Source organism: Hipposideros armiger, unplaced genomic scaffold, assembly GCF_001890085.2.
Source record: "Hipposideros armiger isolate ML-2016 unplaced genomic scaffold, ASM189008v1 scaffold_42, whole genome shotgun sequence".
NCBI lineage: Eukaryota > Metazoa > Chordata > Mammalia > Chiroptera > Hipposideridae > Hipposideros > Hipposideros armiger.
Genome location: NW_017731392.1, coordinates 1935833 through 1953693, shown reverse-complemented (window position 1 = coordinate 1953693; position 17861 = coordinate 1935833). Strand labels below are relative to the sequence as shown.

General features: G+C 34.7%; 1 protein-coding gene across 1 annotated transcript in view; it reads right to left on the bottom strand.

The window, feature by feature from the left end:
* Positions 1–1867: 1867 nt before the first annotated feature.
* The window catches only part of KIF11 (kinesin family member 11), a 50231-nt gene continuing 34237 nt past the window's right edge, over positions 1868–17861 (bottom strand). The window contains exons 15-20 of the mRNA XM_019639001.1: positions 15628–15749; positions 9665–9944; positions 7614–7836; positions 6202–6353; positions 5099–5215; positions 1868–3105 (exon numbers count right to left, since the gene is read on the bottom strand). Of these exons, the coding sequence (XP_019494546.1) occupies positions 2974–3105; positions 5099–5215; positions 6202–6353; positions 7614–7836; positions 9665–9944; positions 15628–15749 (1026 nt within the window). The 3' untranslated portion in view covers positions 1868–2973. The remainder of the gene's footprint in view (positions 3106–5098; positions 5216–6201; positions 6354–7613; positions 7837–9664; positions 9945–15627; positions 15750–17861) is intronic.

Genomic DNA, 17861 nt, shown 5'->3' with positions numbered 1-17861 from the left:
TGCCCTACACTATTTTCAAGAAATGCCTGCCTTTTTTCCAGCCTGAGTTCTGAGATGACACAAAGGCAAGTGCCCTAGCTTGTCCTTCAGGTTGCTCTAGATAGAACCATTTTTTGAGATAAAGGTCTCTGCTTCTTTGGGACCACTCTAAAAAGGTGGGCTGCTATCTATCTTTAAGACCACCACAGAGCTGGGAAAGGGAATGGAATAAGAGCAAATAAAACACCAAAAAGCTTTCCTACATTTTAGGTTTCCTTTTTCTTGATTCAGCATTTGGTTGCTATAATCCTGTTTTCCAGAATTCTGACGAAGTTATTTCTGAATGTTTTTACTTCTGAGGAGGAATGGGTCCTTAAAGCTACCTGTTTTTGCCAATAGTTATTTTCTGGGTGCTTGACACTGTATATGAAAATTTGTAGAGCCAATTCAAGGCTCTGGATGTTTAAATTCTCCAGATTTATTTTTGCTTCTGTCAGGCAAACTACTTGCATTAGCATTCCTAGATAACTTTAAAACAGGAAATGAGATGACTTAAAGCTGGACTTCAGGCCCTCTAAGTGCCAATCTATTTCTCATTAATCTTACACTAAGGTGTAGCCCTTTGGAGTGGAACTGAAAGCCTGGGATGTTTACCACGGCCCTTCTTCCTTGGTGGTATTTGTATAGTTTATTTTGGGAATTTTAATACAATTTGCTTACCTCTGTATATATACCCACTGCCAAATAAGAAATAATGGAGTAAGAAAGTTAAAACCAAATGTATTAATCATGGCTCTACTGAGGGCAGTTTATTAGATATTATCCATAGCTTATGTTGACATCCAATTTTGCAAAAAAAAAAAAAAAAAAAAATAAAAAAAAAAATATATATATATATATATATATAAAGATAATACTTCTGCAAGGTAAATTTATTCCTTGAAGTAGCACATTTTCTAATTCTCTAATAGGGCTTGGTTCTACTTAGTTATCAAAGTCAAACCTCTCTAAATTTATACTTAACTTGATGTGGGCACAAAATTTATTCTTTGCACATACATCCCCCTTATCAGCAGGGGAAACATTCCACGACCCCCAGTGGATGCCTGAAACTGTGGATAGTACCAAACCTAATCAACTTTAACTCTTCCAGAAATGTGGCAGCACCTTCTTCATTGGCAGACACAGCCTCTCAGTAATTTTTATATACATATTTCAGTGCAAACCTATTCCTCAATGTGTAACCAACACTTACTTGCAGTAAATGGCTTGGTGTCATTCATTTCAGGGGATTCCTTCAAGTCTTCGTATAGGCTCAATGCTTTCTGGCACAACTCATTTGCTGTTCATGTCTTCCACCCACAAATTTAATGCCTTTTCCATCTTAACTAAGCACTTATCATACACTATGGCTGTAACTTTTGTAGTCTGAGGTGCAACAGAAAAACTAGCACAAATTCCTTTTTCCCTTTTTCACAATTTCATGGGTAGAAAATTCACTTACTGTAGATCTTAGCAATCTCAGCGTATTTTTCTTTCCTTATTATGCTGATAACTTTCATCTTTTCACTTAAAGGATGCACTTTATGGCTTCTCTTTGGCATATCCAATTTGTCAGCATCACTACTCTTGCATTTTGGGGCCATTAAATAAAATAAGGGTTACTTGAACACAAGCACTGCTGTACTGATAAGTCAATCTGATACAAAGATTGCTATTATACTAAGTATAACAGGCTAACAGGCCAGTAGCGTATACACGATGGATGTGCTGGACAAAGGGATGGTTCACATTCCAGGTGGGACAGAGTAGGACGGCGCAAGATTTCACCATGCTACTCAGAACAGCGCGCAATTTAAAACTTATGTTTATTTCTTGAATTTTCCATTTAATATTTTTGGACCGTGGTTAACTGTGGGTAACTGAAACTACAAATGCAAATCATGGATAATGGGTGAGTATTGTATTCCTTGTTTTGGTTCTTTATGCTGAAACATCTCAACTTCCACAAATCCAGTTGCCAGATCAAACTTGTAAGAGCCCTTCTAAAGGTTAAGATTTCAATAGAAAAAAATATACATATATATATTTTATTATATACAAAGAACAATAAAATGTTTCATCAGGTTAAAAAAAAAGAATACAAATTATACTCATAATTAATAGCTTCAAAAAGCCCTAAACCACTGCACAAGACACAGGCCTCAAAATAGGGTCACATAGCCATTAATCAGAGGTAGTTCTCCCACAACCTCAGTCTATATTCTGGAGAAGCTGGCTTTTTATGAACTCTGTAGGGGATCATGTGTGAGTTCTCATAAAGGAATGAAATGCTTTCACATCTACGGGAAAACAAATTAAAGATATTGAAAGGAACTTCTAGGATTATGTTTATTGTTGACAGTAATTTTAGAGACAACCATAGAAAAGTGTTAAAGACATGTAGGTAAAATTTTGGCTAGCTCATAGTAAGAATGGATACCATTTTGTAGCTCTACAAATGGCTCGTTGACAAATAAAAAGGGAGAACGTGAGCTGAGAAGGCAGAATGGAAAAGTCTAGGGAAGGAGGCAAGCAAATATAGACATAATTCAGTCATAGCAAGAAATGAAAGGAGATGGTCCTTCCCAAGACCAAGCATTGGTGATATTTACCTATATAAATTCAAGCCTAGAAGAATAGTACAGCTTCTATATATTTACTATTTAGTAATAGACAAGAAAATTATTTTCACTTGTTATGAAAGACCTATTTTTATCAAAAACTAGAGATACCTATTAACTCAATGCAAATCCCAAAGGAAACTCAATTTAATATCAGTAAACTACAGGGATGACAGAAAAAAATGGGTAGACATATTAAATTCAACTCAATTTACAGTATTGCCTTAATATTTTCTATTTGTTATTAATCTGTACACAAAGCTTATGTTCTGGGGTTACAGGCTTTATTTTTCATTTTTCTTAAAAATAAAATTACCAACCCTCAAGTTCACTAAAGATTTATCTGGGCTCGTAGAGGTAATCTGGTCTTTGTAACCGATTGCTCTGTAGTTTCTTCCACTTTAGACCTCTCCACTGGATTAATGCCTCTGTTTTCTTTGTCTTTTCCATGTGACTTTTTATGCTGTGGATTTAAGGTGAGAAATTAAAAGTCAATATAAAGTAACATTTGATACATATTAGCTATACTCTTATTTTCAAAATTCTCTGGGTTATAGGAAATAAATTAAATGTACAAATCTTCCGGAAAGGCTCAGCACAAATTTGAGCCCACTATTTGTCTGGCCAGTAGAAATGAATGCCTGCTTCATTTTACCGCTAATAGAAGAAGTGGGGTGAAATATTAATATTAATAAATATTAATATATAATATGTAATACATTATAAATTATATATTATAATTATGTAATGTTATATATACTTATTTTATATAATTATATATGATTATACATTATATACAATATTAATAAAATGCTAATAAAGAAATATTAATTTTGTCTATGATATTCCAAGGAATAATTACAGATTTTACTGTAGGGCAGTACTTCTCAACAGAGAGCTACTTTACCCCCTCCCCCAGTGGATATTTCATAATGCTTGGAGACATTTTTGGTTGTTAAAACTAGCGGGTGCTACTGGCTTCTATTGGGTAGAAGCCAGGGATGCTGCTAAACATTATATTATACACAGGACACCACAACAAAGGATGATCCAGCTCAAAATGTCAATAGTGCTGCTGTGGAGAAATCCTGCAGTAGGGAAACAAAGGTTTGCTAGCATGCAAAAAAAGGCAATTCTATTTTAAGCAAAGAATTTGCTATATGGACTACTTCAAGACACTTTTTAAAAAAACCGTATTTTTTATTTAAACTTATTTCATATTTCTCTTTTGGAAATTATATTTCATGGGAATCCTCGTACTTGCCCATAGAGAGCTTTAAAAGACAGATGACATTCATTGCAGACCCAGTCATCAATGCTGAGAAAAATCTTAAGCCTACTTTAGTTTTAAACCCAGAAAACACCCCCACATCAGCCTGCTATCAGGGAAAAATTAATTTCCGGGCTTCAGCTGAAGGTTTGAAATCCAATCCCAAATCTTTTTTGGTACTGTAGGGACTTCTTTGCCAAAACTGAACCACTAAGCCTGTCCTTCAAAATGAATTGAACAGTAACAATGGGAGGACTTCCAATCAGTGATGAAGTCACTAAGGTTCTCTTATCTTTCCCCCTTTTCTTAACTTTATAAGATAGAAGAGGAGGTTGAAAAATGGAAAGGAATATATAGAGAGTTCTTTAATAATAAAGAATAAAGCAAAAGGTAGGAAGAATGTGGGGATAAGATTGCCTTGAGGCAGACAGAGAGGAATGTAATAGAATCTGAGCTAGAAACTTTAACAGCTTAAATTAGACCTTGGTGGAAAGAACTGTAAGTCTGCTAAGGACAGGTACAAGCATATACATATCAGAGGCAGCACTTCAACTATAAGAGGGGGACATCGGTGTCCTAGAGAAGAGAATCCTTACTTCACAAACTGTCTAGGCTCATGTCTCCGAAACAGCGGGAAAGATGCTAGGCAGTTTATAGTGCCCTACTCCCAACAGTGTTTAAAAGCAGGCAGGAGAGGTCACAGAATTGAATTGCACAAGATCAAGGCAGGCAAGGAGCTCAGGAAACATGGGGAAATAGTCATGAGAACAAAGCCTCAGGCGGAAGAAATCACTAACATAATCTGAGGGCCGTTGTTCTCTCAATTCTTTAAACCTCACAGCCTTCAAAGTCTGATTATGGGCAGAGATGGACTGTAGGGCTTCCATGTCAAGGTGGAGCCAATGGAAACAGCTGCTCTCAGTATCCATTCTGAGCATATAGGAAGCAGAAAAGAGTAGTACTGAGGATGGAGATTAAGTCAAATTTTGCCTTGATTTATCCTACAGAAAACCCCTGATCAATCATCATATTAGTGTAAATAATATAAATCAGGAAAGTTTACATGCCATCCCAAAAGAATGACTGAAAATATTCTGTTCCACCTACTAAGAGTAATGCTTTTATACTGAATAGCAAATGACTGACTGACATCAGATATGAAGGGTTATAGGATATAATCAGGTACCTGGAAAAAGGGAACCCCACCGCTCGATGAACAATCCACACTGGTATCTACAGATGGCTCTTGACTCAGAGGTTCGTTGACAGTGTGCTCCATAACTGCCTTTTCTTCATCTGAGTCCTAAAACAAGAAGCTGGATGAGTGATTAAATCCTAGGACTTAAAAAATCTTCCCAAAAGTAAAGGCAGTTTTCTTCTCTGAAAATAACACAATATCCATTGTGTACAAGTTAAACCTCAACAAATTTGGTAGAAAGCCTCCCCCTCAAAAAAAAAAATCCGTAATGTTTTCATATAGAGAAGTACCTATAATAAAATGTTAAAAGTGGAAATTGCAGAAAAATGGGATTACAGTTTATTTTCTTCTTTGTTCTAATTTCCCAACTATCTTATAATTACTATATTCAAGAGCACAGATTGTGGAGCTTGTCTAGGTTCTACTTCCAACTCCCTCCTTGTGACTTGGGACAATATAATTCTTACGTTCCTCACTTGTAAAATGGGGCTAGTACCAGCAACAACCTCACAGGGTTACTGAGAGAATTGAGTAAACGTACCTGTATATTTCCATATAAAGTGCTTAGAACAGTATCTGGCACATAAGCACAACATAAATATCAGATATCATTATCATCCATTAGTCTAATAATAAAAAAAAATGGCCAGGTTAAAAGAAACAGGCTTGGGCAGCCAGGTGGCTCAGCTGGTGAGAGCACGTGCGCTCTTAACAACAAGGCTGCCAATTTGACTCCCACATGGGATGGTGGCTACGCCCACCAGCAACTAGATTGAAAACAACTGGACTTGGAGCTGATATGTGCCCTCCACAACTAAGACTGAAGGACAACTTGACTTGGAGCTGATGGGTCCTGGAAAAAACACAGTGTTCCCCCCAAAAACACATTGTTCCCCAATAAAGTTTTAATAAATACATACACACATACATACATACATACATACATACAAACCTTTAAAAAAAACAGGCTTACGGTTCAGATAACTATCATTAATGAGACAGAGTATGATTGAAGGGCAAAGAATAAAATTTTCACATGAAGTCGATGATATTAAGAGTTTATGGGACAGTTATAATTCTTTAAATTTTACCTGACTGGTGTCTTCTTTGTTGTATTCTGAACAGCTTAGCATCATTAACAGCTCAGGCTGTTTCCTTTTCAACTCATCAAGGAGCTGTTCACGTGGTTCCGTTCTCACCAGTGTTGATGGGTACAAGTAATTTTTCCTCTGTGGTGTTGTACCTTTAGTGGACATTACGTAAGTGGGAAAAATTGAAGTGTGGGATAGGAATAAGAATTTTTTTTAATGCTACAACCTATACTTCCCAATGAATCTTTGCATTCCAAAAAGATAACAATTACCATACGAAAATCAGATTTAGTCTTGTTCCCTGTCGGGCATACATTGCTTACAACTAATATTTCCTAACTTCACAACTGATCTTAAATAGACTTGATTGTTTTCAAGATTCAACCTACCACAAAGCATGAAATTTTCTATCCCTGAGGAGGTACAAAAGATGTGTTGTGGGCTCTAAAAGGAGCCAGAGTGTTCTGAGAAATGGCAGCATTATTGGAATAAGAGTACAGCTTTCCCAACATGATCACTTTGATAGGGATAATCATTTCACTGTAAATTTGGTGGTAGCTAAATATTAACCAGTAAATTTCTTCATAATAAACACACGCTGTCATAATTTACATGGGCACTTGCCTTTTCATTTAACATTTATATTCCTAATTTTATTGAAAAGTGGACAATAACCATTACATGACTCTTGAGGAAAAAATAAATTAATATCCTTTGGCACTAACTTATTTTATAATTGATTTTTAAAAAGCTTTTATTTTGCAGACTATAAAATTTACTCAATGATTTTTTTTAGTGAATTTCCAGGGTGTACAACCATTACCACAATTCAGTGAATAACTCTTCATCCTGTGCTAAACAGCTTGTTCCATACCTTGTTCCATGAAGGTTTCCCTGAATCATTATAGTCTACACCGATATTTGCCACCAGTGACCTCCCAAAATGGTGATTCATAAATGTCAATCTAACAGCCCACAACAAAATGAGAGGTACACATAAGAAAATGCAAAATGTGGTGAGCTTTGCATTAAACCATTTATTTAATTACATTCCTCTATTATTTTTTGGTATAAAATATCCTTTTACAAACAGTGCTAGATAAATAGTTGGTTGGTTTTCTTTTTAGCTGTTTTTAAAATGTCCTCTCTTAACAAAGCCAGTTCCTGAATGTTTGTAAAATTTTGCTGAATTGTGATGTCCAAATTTCTAGGATTATGTCACCTATATCATGACATCTAATGCTTCATTAAAGCTGTTTTAGGGTTCCAATTTTTCCATATTTAAGTTGATAACATGAGATAATAAATTCTTACTAGGCAATGGCAGGACCTAGTTTTTCTGAACATTTGCACTGTATAAGGTTGAATTCAACTTCAAAAATTTTAACAATTCTATTTTCCTGTTAAAGTACCTGTTGGGATATCCAGTTTCAGATCCTGTTGTAGAAAGCAATTAAGCTTAGTCAAACCAGTTTTTATGGTTTCATTAAGTTCTAGATTTTGTTGCATTAATTTTTCTTCATCAATGTTTATCTGATCAAGGAAAATGTTACGCTGGTTCTCATTAGCTGCTTTATGTCCACTTAATTTTTCAGTAATCTCTGAACTTGAAGCCTCACAATCTTGGTATACAACCTGTAAATGATGCAAATGAGCGTTCATTATTAAAATTGAAGTTGTCACTGCTTTATTCTATATATCATTTCTCCTTACCTTGGAATTTTCCATAATAAAAGTTTTAAAAACACATGCAAAAGTAGAGAGAATAGTATAACTAACCCGCTTGTATTCACTACCCAGCCTCAGCATTTAGGGTATAGATCAAACAATACTGGCCATTTACCCTTCTCCCCTCAGGATTATTTTGAAGCAAATCCTGTGCCATCTATTTCAGTATACACCTCTAAGAGCTTTTTAAAAACCATTCTTACATCAAAGAAATTTAACATTGATTTCTTTATATTAAATGTCTAATTAGTGTGCAAATTTCAACAGTTTGTTTCAAATGCTGTTCACAACTAGTGTGTTTGGATCAGAATTATCATTAGATTTGGTTGATATGTCCTAAGTAGGTAACTATATAATTTATCATCCAAACTGGAATACTTTTCAGGGTAAAAGGGGCCGTTCTTAATAATAATTACCCCAGAGCAACAGATGTAATAAACAAGGACATCCCAGGCAAACTAGGACTTAAGGCCCTGTAGTCTTAACAATCTTTCGATGTAAGTTTACCCTTCCTCATACTTTTCTCCTTGAAAAAAACTTTTTGTTGTTGAAGAAACCAGGTCTTTGCTCTACTGAATATCTCAAAATCTGGATTTGGTCAATTGCATCTTTATGCTGTATTTTCGTATGTTTGTCTGTCCTCTGTATTTTCTACAAACTAAGTAGATCCAAAAGCTTGATCTAAATTAAGTTTAATTTTTTGGCAAGGATATTTCATAGGTGGTGCCGAAAGCATATAATGCCTGGTTGTGTCTCTTATGTTAAGATTAATCAGTGGGTTCGGGTATAGTACCCAAACTTTTTTCTTCATCCATTACACCCTGCTAAACCAAGATAGAATTCTCTCAAGAAAGACAGATGGATACTCAATTATTTCCTTTTATATACCAGTTTTCAGAATAATGCATTGCTTCCCCAGCATGATCCAGAGACCTATACAATTTTTATGAATTTGTGAGTTTTAATATATTTGATGTATTTTAAAATATCATAGCAATTATTCTTTTTGATGCTTAAATTATAAAATTTTTAAACAGGGGAGATTGATCAGGTTGGCTCCTAAGTCTTTTTGATACAACCTCACTAATATTTAATAGCTTCCTTAATGTCTGGTATGGCAAGATCTCTAGGCTCATCTGGTGTATTTCCTGCATCAACCTAAAATCAGCTATTTCTCCATTAGCCCTTGTTCCTTTCAGTGAAAATAGCTTGTATAGCTTAAAATACTTAAATTATTTTTCCTCATTCCTAAGAATTTTAGTAAAATTCTGTTATTGCACAGAAAGAAAAACCAAGTCAACAAACGGTTCATGCAAGTATTATGTTCAAGCAAACCCACAAACCTGTCAAGTATCCTTTGAGCAACCAGAACAATATCCTAAATACTTAAAGTAATAACAGATTTGAATGTTCTGGAGAAAAGTAAAAAGCATATATAAGTGGAAGTTATTATATATCAAAAGACAGAGGCCCTTAACTGAAGGAACTAAGAATCAAAAATCAAGGATAGATACAGAACAGATCAGACAAATGTTAAATAATTTTGAGTTCTAGGAGACATATACATGAAACAAGATCATGCATAAGCATACCAACTATTATACTTAAAAAGACTGAAGTCATTCATTATATTTTAAAATGTCATTTGTTTTGAAACTGCTTCTTAGACAAGAATATTTAATTTTTTGATTATTACTATTTTCCCCAAAGTAGGTTCCAGTTACAAAGTTATTACCTCCAATAAGTTCTGAATTTCCTCTTTCCTTTTATTTAAGCAAGATACCCACTGTTCAGCAAAACAAAGTGTGCTTGTGTTCAGAGCCTCACATCTCTGTTCAGTCTCTTGAGATGTTATTTCAAGGTTGCTATTGAGTTTATCACAGTGTTTGGCAGACTCTTCAACCAACTGTGTACCTTCTTGGCTCATTTGTCTGAGTTCCTGTGACAAGTCATCAAAATCAGCACAAAATTTTGTACTGTGAGAAGTTGTTTCGCTGATTAAATCCTTAGATTTCCTATAGGAAAAGAGAACAACATTGTTAAAATGGGAAGTTAAGATTCTAAAGATACATAACTTGCCCAAGATCACACAGCTCAAAAATGGCATATTCGAACCTGAGCAGTCTGGCTTCAGAGCCCACATTCTTAATTAGTCCTCCACACTGAGAAGAGATGCTCTGGCCAGTGTCTTTTCACAGCAGACTGACATCACATCTGCCATTAAATTACCTTTGAAAATGTCTTTTCTCATAAAGCTTTTCTTGGCCCTTCTCCAAATATGCCTTACTGTATACCTTTTAGAGTATTAACCATACAGTTTTATTAAAATGAAATCTGACTATGTGTTTTATTCCTCCTAGTAGATTAAGTTACTTAAGGGTATCTCCTACAGCCTCTAGTCTACTGTCTAGTCAGTCATTCTATTCTTAAGCAGTTTTGCCTTGCCTATGACATAAAATAAATCATAAAAATTATAAATCTTGGGGCTGGCTGAGTGGCTTAGCTGGTTAAGAGCTTGCTCAAGAGTGCGAGCTCTGAGCAACAGTGTCACTGGTTCGATTCCCACATGGGCCAGTGAGCTGCCGCTGAGGTGCCAACAGGTGGCAGAATGGCTCAGCTGGTGAGAGCACATGCTCCTAACAAGGTTCGAGATGGTGGGCTATGCTGGCCCGCAACTAAAGACTGAACTCGGCACCTTGAGCTGAGTGGCGCGACTGGACTTGGAGCTGAGCTTGCTGTGCCCTCTACAACTGAGATTGAAGGACAACAACGTGGCTGTTCTACTCCCCCAGCTCCCCAACATTGTTCCCCTCCCCCAATTCCCCAATAAAATCTTTAAAAGTAAATAAATAAATAAATAAATAAATAAAAATTATGTATCTTATAAGACAAAGTCAACTATAAAGCTTTCTAATAAAGGAGTAGTATCGGTGTATGATAAACTATACATATAGCACACATAGTACACAGAAACATAAGCTGATCCAAAACTAATGTCAGTTAGAATATACATTCAAAATTTATTGGTGGCTTCTTTCAGTAAGGTTTCCAATAATAGCATTGAAAGTCATCAACAGGGCCACATAATTTAACTTTCGGGAATGAAAGTTACCCTCTATTACATGAAATGGTACACCATGTGAGTAAACCAAGTGAGCAAGCAAATATGTTGAAAACCAAAGTTCAACTACAGATTAAGTGGAAATGATTGAAAGAAAAATTTAAGTGGCAAGCTTCGAGCCTATCAACACAAATCTATCCATGACAATAAATGCCAAAGGCAGTGGACCTCAAGCTTCAGTACACATAAACCTCACCTAGATTCCTGGGCCCTAATCCTGACCAATTCTTTTAAAGGGTTCCTGGACCACACTTTGAGAAACACTGCTATAGACAATGCCAGGAAGATAGAAAAAAATGATTTGCCTAGGCCTTAAAGAAAGTATATCACAGTTGCCTTCCCATTCTATTCTTACTCTACTATTCCTTTCAAAACTATGGAAGAAGCCAGAAATCCTTAACTCTAGACATTAGTAATAAAAAGTGGGAAAACACTTTCTAGATTCAGATTCAAGAAGAGTTCAGAATGGAACATGATATAATGAACAGGACCAACAAGACTGAAAAACAGAAGAAAGGAGTTGGGTAGTAAGATAGCTGATAGCCAGAATTCTAGGGTAGCACTGTTCAACAGAAATTTAACGTAAGCCACATATACAATTTGAAAACAACAAACAAACAAACAAAACCAACAAAAACTCATAGACATAGACTACAGTATAAGATTACCAGAGGGGGAGGAGAGAGGTTGAAGAAGGTAAAGGAGGTCAAATATATGGTGACAGAACGAGACTTGATTTTGGGGGGTGAACACACAGTGCAATATACAGATGATGTATTATAGAACTGTACACTTGCAACATATGTTATCTTATTAGTCAATGTCGCCCAATTAATTGAATAAAATATTTTAAAAATAAAAATTTCCAGTAGCCATATTAAAACAAAAATGGAACAATCAGAGTAACAATGTATTGGGTGTATATAGCATATGTAAAAGTAAAATATATAAAAATAATGCTTAAAGATGGGTAGGAGAAATTGGGAACATAACATTCTATGGTCCTTTCATTATACATGAAACAGCAAATTATTTCAGGGTGGATTAAAATTTTTAAAGAAGTCTATTATTAATACCAGAAAAATCACTTAAAAAGTAATTTAAAAAGTACAACTGGCAAATCAATGGAAGAGATAAAATGAAAACATAAAAACACTCAACTTAAATTGGGAAAAGAAAAAAAGGAAACAAAGCACAAATGATGAAACAAACAGAAAACAGCAAAATGGTATAATTTAATCCAACTATATCAGTACTTTAAATGAGAATGGTCTAAACACACCAGTTAAAAGTCACAATTGTTAAATATGATGAAAAAGCAAGACCCAATTATATGTTGTCTATAAGAAATCTATTTTAAATATAAAGAGTTAAGCCAAAAGTAAAGGAATGGAGAAAGATACATTATGCAAATAGCAATCAAAGGAAAGCTGAAGTATTTACATTAATTTCAGACAAAGTAGACTTCAGAACAAATAAGATTATCCGATATAAAAAAAGACATTACATAATGATAAAGGGATAAATTCTCCAAGAGATATCAACCCTAAAAGTGTATGTAAAAAACTAATAAATTGATGAGAAATAGACAAATCTACAATTACAGTTGGAGATTAACACCTCTCTCTTAGTAATTTCCTAGTAATTCTGACATAATTGGCATATTTAGAACACCTCATCCATCAAAAGCAGAATACATATTTTTCCTATATGGGTAGTTCACAAATAATACTGCCAGGGGCTCTAAAAATTAAATAGTTATTAGAACCACAGCTTACAATACTGGTCCAGGACCTGCATGCTAAACCAAAACAGAGTTAATATCTGCTAGAAAAGAAGACTTAAATAGGATTTTGAATCTCCTTACATAATAACCAAAATGTTCAAGATATAATAAATAACCACTGTGAAAAAAATCACAACCTGAATGAGAAAAGATAACAGGTGCCAACATTAAGATAATTCATATGGTGGAATTATCAGACAAGGATTTTAAAGCAGCCACCATAAAAATGTTTCAATGAGCACTTAAAACACTTCTGGGTAAAAAAAATCTTAGCCAAGAAATAGAAGATATTTAAAAAAGCAGCAAGTGAAAATTATAAAACTGAAAAATGTAATAACTAAAATAAAACATCTCATTGAAAGGATTTATTGGTAGGTTATAGAGATGACAGAGGAAGAACCAGTGAACCTGAAGACAAATAATAAAATACTCTATCTGAACAACAATGAGAAAATAAACTATATCTATAGGCTCAGAGACCTATGACCATAATAAATGATCTAACATTTGTGTCATCAAAGTCCTAAAAGCAGAGGAGAAAGGGCATAGGACTAAAAAATGTTCAAAGAAATAATAGATGAAAATTTCCAAGTTTGGTGAAAGGCATTAAGTTTACAGATTCAAGAAGCTAAGCAAACCTATAATTAAACTTCTGAAAACTAAAAACAAAGAAAAACATCTTAAAAGCAGCTACAGAGAAATTGCCTATAGGGGAACAGAGGATTTGAAAGACAGAGGATTTCTCATCGAGGCTGAAAGAAAACGAAACAACGCATTCCAGGTGCTGAAAAAAAAGAATTGTCAATCCTGAACTCCATAGCCAGTGAAAGTATTTTTTAAAAAGGAATGGGAAAATCAAAATATACTCAGATAAAGGAAAACAGAATTTGTGGCCAGCAGACCTACCCTTAAAGACTAAAGGAAGTTTTCCCAACAGAAGGAAGCTTGGAACTTCAGGTAGGAACAATTTAATGGGCAAAAATAGGGGTAAATATAATAGAAATTCCTTCTCCTCTTGAGTTTAGAATATCCACAGGCAAAAAATTGAACCTTGACAAACCTCACACCTTAAGGAAAAAACTCAAAATGAATCATGGATTTAGGTCATATAAAATTATAAAACTTCTAAAAGAAAAAATAAGTCTGACTGGAATATATGGTAAGCATGTGAGATTGGCAAGCAATGAGGCTATAAAACAACATTAAACTCTAATGCTCAAGAATCAGCAAACTTTTTCTTAGAAGTCTAGATAACAAATATTTTAGGCTTAAATGGCTATATAGTCTTTGATGTACTTTTGCAGTAAAAAGGCAACCAAAGATAGCCAAAGGCAACATCTAAACAAATAGGAATGGCTGTGTGCAATAAAATTATTTGCAATAACAGGCACCCAGCCCACCAGCCATAGTTTGCCAAGCCTTGCTCTAATTAGTAAGTATACATTTTATTACTGGTATGGATTAGAAATGGTGAAATTACTTAATGTGTATTATAAATTGAGCAAATAAGTAAATATATTGTGGATAGGATCCAGGTTTCTGTCTGAAAAGGGAGCACAAATATGGAATATTAAGATATTTATATGCATGTACATGTACACACACAACTTCTAGCTGTGTCCACCTAGGAAGACTAGAAGAAATGACACCCCCGTAGCAATGAGCATACTTAGTGTCCAGATATTGGTTTCTATAAATGTGATTAGAGCTGGGGCTGAGAACATCTTTCTATACCACAAAGTAAGTAAATGCTCAAAAAGAATAGGTCATATCAAAATGACACAGGAGCCAACTTGAAGAGGCCTCGCTAGTCAAAACTGGAATAATCTGAGCATTAAAATAAATAACCCAGAAGACAAAAGAATCCATGAGTACATGCTAACATAAACATGAATAAGAATAAATGGGAGGGGAAAGGGAAAACTCTTCCTCTCAGCAGAATGCCAATTAACAAAGTAGAAGATACGAAATTAGAAAAAAGATTATTTGACAAACACAGATATGTGTATCAATAGATGCTAATAGGAAAGGGATACTTAGATAGTTTCAAAGTTCTGTATTAATTGCAAAGAAAAAGAGTAACTTTACAGTGAAGAAATCTGGAGGACAACACAGTAACCCAGTAATCAAAGTTAGATAAAACATCACCAATTATAAGACAAACAGCTATGTACCTCTTGATATCGGAGATGCACTGAGAACACGTCACTTTTGTGGTATTCTTGACAACTGCAACTAATCATGCAGGACAATCCCAACAGAGGGACACTGTACTAAATAATCTATACTCTTGAAAAAAGGAAAGGTCATGACAAAGAGTAAGGAACTGCTCCAGATTAAAGGAGACTCAAGAGACAAGACAAATGCAATGTGTGGTCATGGATTAAAACCTGGACCAGGAGGAAAATCTTTTTCTTTGCCTATAAAGAACATCAGTGAGACAATTAGCAAAATTTGAATTAGATGTGTATATTAGGTAATAGTTATCAATATTAATTTTCTGATTTAAAATAATTGTACTATGGTTATATAAGACACTACTCTTGTTTTTAGGAAATACACACTGAAGTATTTAGGGGAAAGCGGGCATTACATCTATAACTTATTCACAGCTAGTTCAGAAAGACTATATATATAATATTTGGGGTGAAAGAAAGAATGAGAACCATAAAGCAAACATAGTAAAATGTTAAATGAAAAATTGGGATCATTGTTTTTTTACTATTTGAAGCTTTTTATTCTGAAATAATCTCAGGCAGACAAAGTTAAATAGAATTTAAAAACAGCTTACTGTTCTGTATTTTCCTGGACACTATTAAGTGGTTTCTGGATATTTTCACACTTTTCCTCCAAAGCACAGAATCTCTCTCCCCAAAGATTGATTAACTGGCAAAGCTCCTGTAAGAAAGGTGTGGGGAGGGGAAGAAATTGAAATTATGACACTTGAACGTTTTTTCTATATTGACATGAAGTATTTTCCCATAGTTCAGAATTACAGAAATTCCTAACAAGAGATCATTAACTCCACCTCTCTCCTATAGAGGGAAGCAGTGGAGGTGATATTAAAAGGATAACATTATAGGGATTTTTACAAAAGTAAATAATTAGCAACTTTGCTATTCTAACAAATTATTTCGATGTACCTCTAAACTAACCAACACACCAAAATGTCACATTATGTTTGAGAACCACTTGGACAAATATACACAGTTGCTTTGTAACTGATAACACTACTAGAAGGGAAAAGTAATGCTGATAATCAGCAGTCCAAAATTATTATCAACTACTGGAGCTGTAACACTTTACAGAAACTAGTTAGAGCATATTAATAAAATGTAAATAGATTTTAGCCTTTGCTCATAGTTGGCATCTTTAAAAACAAGCTGTTATAGGCGTACAACATGCCAGGGTTTTACATTGCAAAATGAAGAAGCTAAACTAATGACCAAGGAAGAGCTGAAAATGCACCCAGCATCCTTATTCACTGTTCCATCCATTAGCTGGCCAACGTCTGTGAATAACACATCAGCTGACAATACATATCTAACAAGTTTATTATGAATAAAGTCTGTCACTATTTTTATTAGTCTCGGAGTAGAGGGAAATGCAGGTATTATTAGATTTACCTACATTCAAAGAGGTGTCTAGAATTTTACATAATTGTTTTGTTATTGCTAAGTTCAAGTTCTAGAAAATGGAAGAAATAGTTCATTCACTTAGTAAACTTGCTTCCTTCTTTTTGGATCATATGTGTTTTGTTTGTTTTGTGTTTTGTTTTGTTTTGTTTTTAGCTGAGCCATCCTGCCACCTGTTGGCATCGCAGCAGCAGCTCAGCTCGGGCCGGGAATCAAACTGGAGATCCTGTTGCTCAGAGCTCGCACTCTTGAGCGAGCTCTTAAGCAACTGAGCCACTTGGCCAGCCCGTGTTTTGTTTGTTTGTAAACAGTTAATTACCAATTTTAAACATTTCAAAACAGCTAATTTACATAAAGCTGATCTACCTTAGAATATATATCTAAAAAGCTCTGGACAGGTTTAAGGTCAATACCCTATATAGAGGTATGAGAAATTGCTGCAATTTCAAATTGCAAGAATATATTCTAAAAATATATAGAAGAACCACTCAAAAATGGATGCCTTTCAGGCAATATAATTACCACCAGCACTGTAACATTATCGAAATACAATACCGTTAGATTCTTGTGAAACCTGTTTCTTCATTAGAAAACTGGGCTAGTAATATGATCTATCTCTGTATTGGTGGGAGGAATAAACATGAGTTGCTCAATAAACGTTAACTATTATTTTTACTAATTTCTGATATTAATCCTTTCTCTGAAAAGTCTCATGCATATTAATTAGGAAAATAATTTTAAAGTGATTTGATTCTTACCTAAAAATCTTGGATGTGTTCCCCTTCTCAGTTTTGGTGACATGAACTGGACGTGGATATGAATTCCGTCTCCCTCACTTGCCCCAAGAAAAGAATCCTTTACTAACCCATTAAATTATGTCAACAGTTTTATTGACCAGAGTTCTGTCATGTAGTAATAGCCTCACTTAATAAAACTTTAGATATTCATTACTAACAAAGCCTTAAGAATACCAGGAGTTGTTTCCCTTATGTCTAATGTTTACGGATTATGACTTTCCTAGTTTGAAGGCTTGGTTTTGGTTTAAAGGCTCAAATACTGAGGAACAGTTTACACGTAGGAAGATAAGTCATGAATTACATTTATAATCAATCAATAAAATTTAAGAATTATATTAATTTATTACAATTTGAATAAATGTATAACATGGACAAGACAGAAATATTAAGAGAAAAGCAGGGTATAGTTTATAAGAGTAACTATCCATGTTACCTCAGAAAAAAAACAATTTATCAAGTTATAATGTAGACACATGTTCATTTAAAATGCTGTAACCAGGGCCGGCCGAGTGGCGCGATGGTTAAGAACTCGCTTGGGATGCCAGAGGGCCCCGGTTCAGATCCCACATGTGAGGGCCAGTGACACTGCCCTC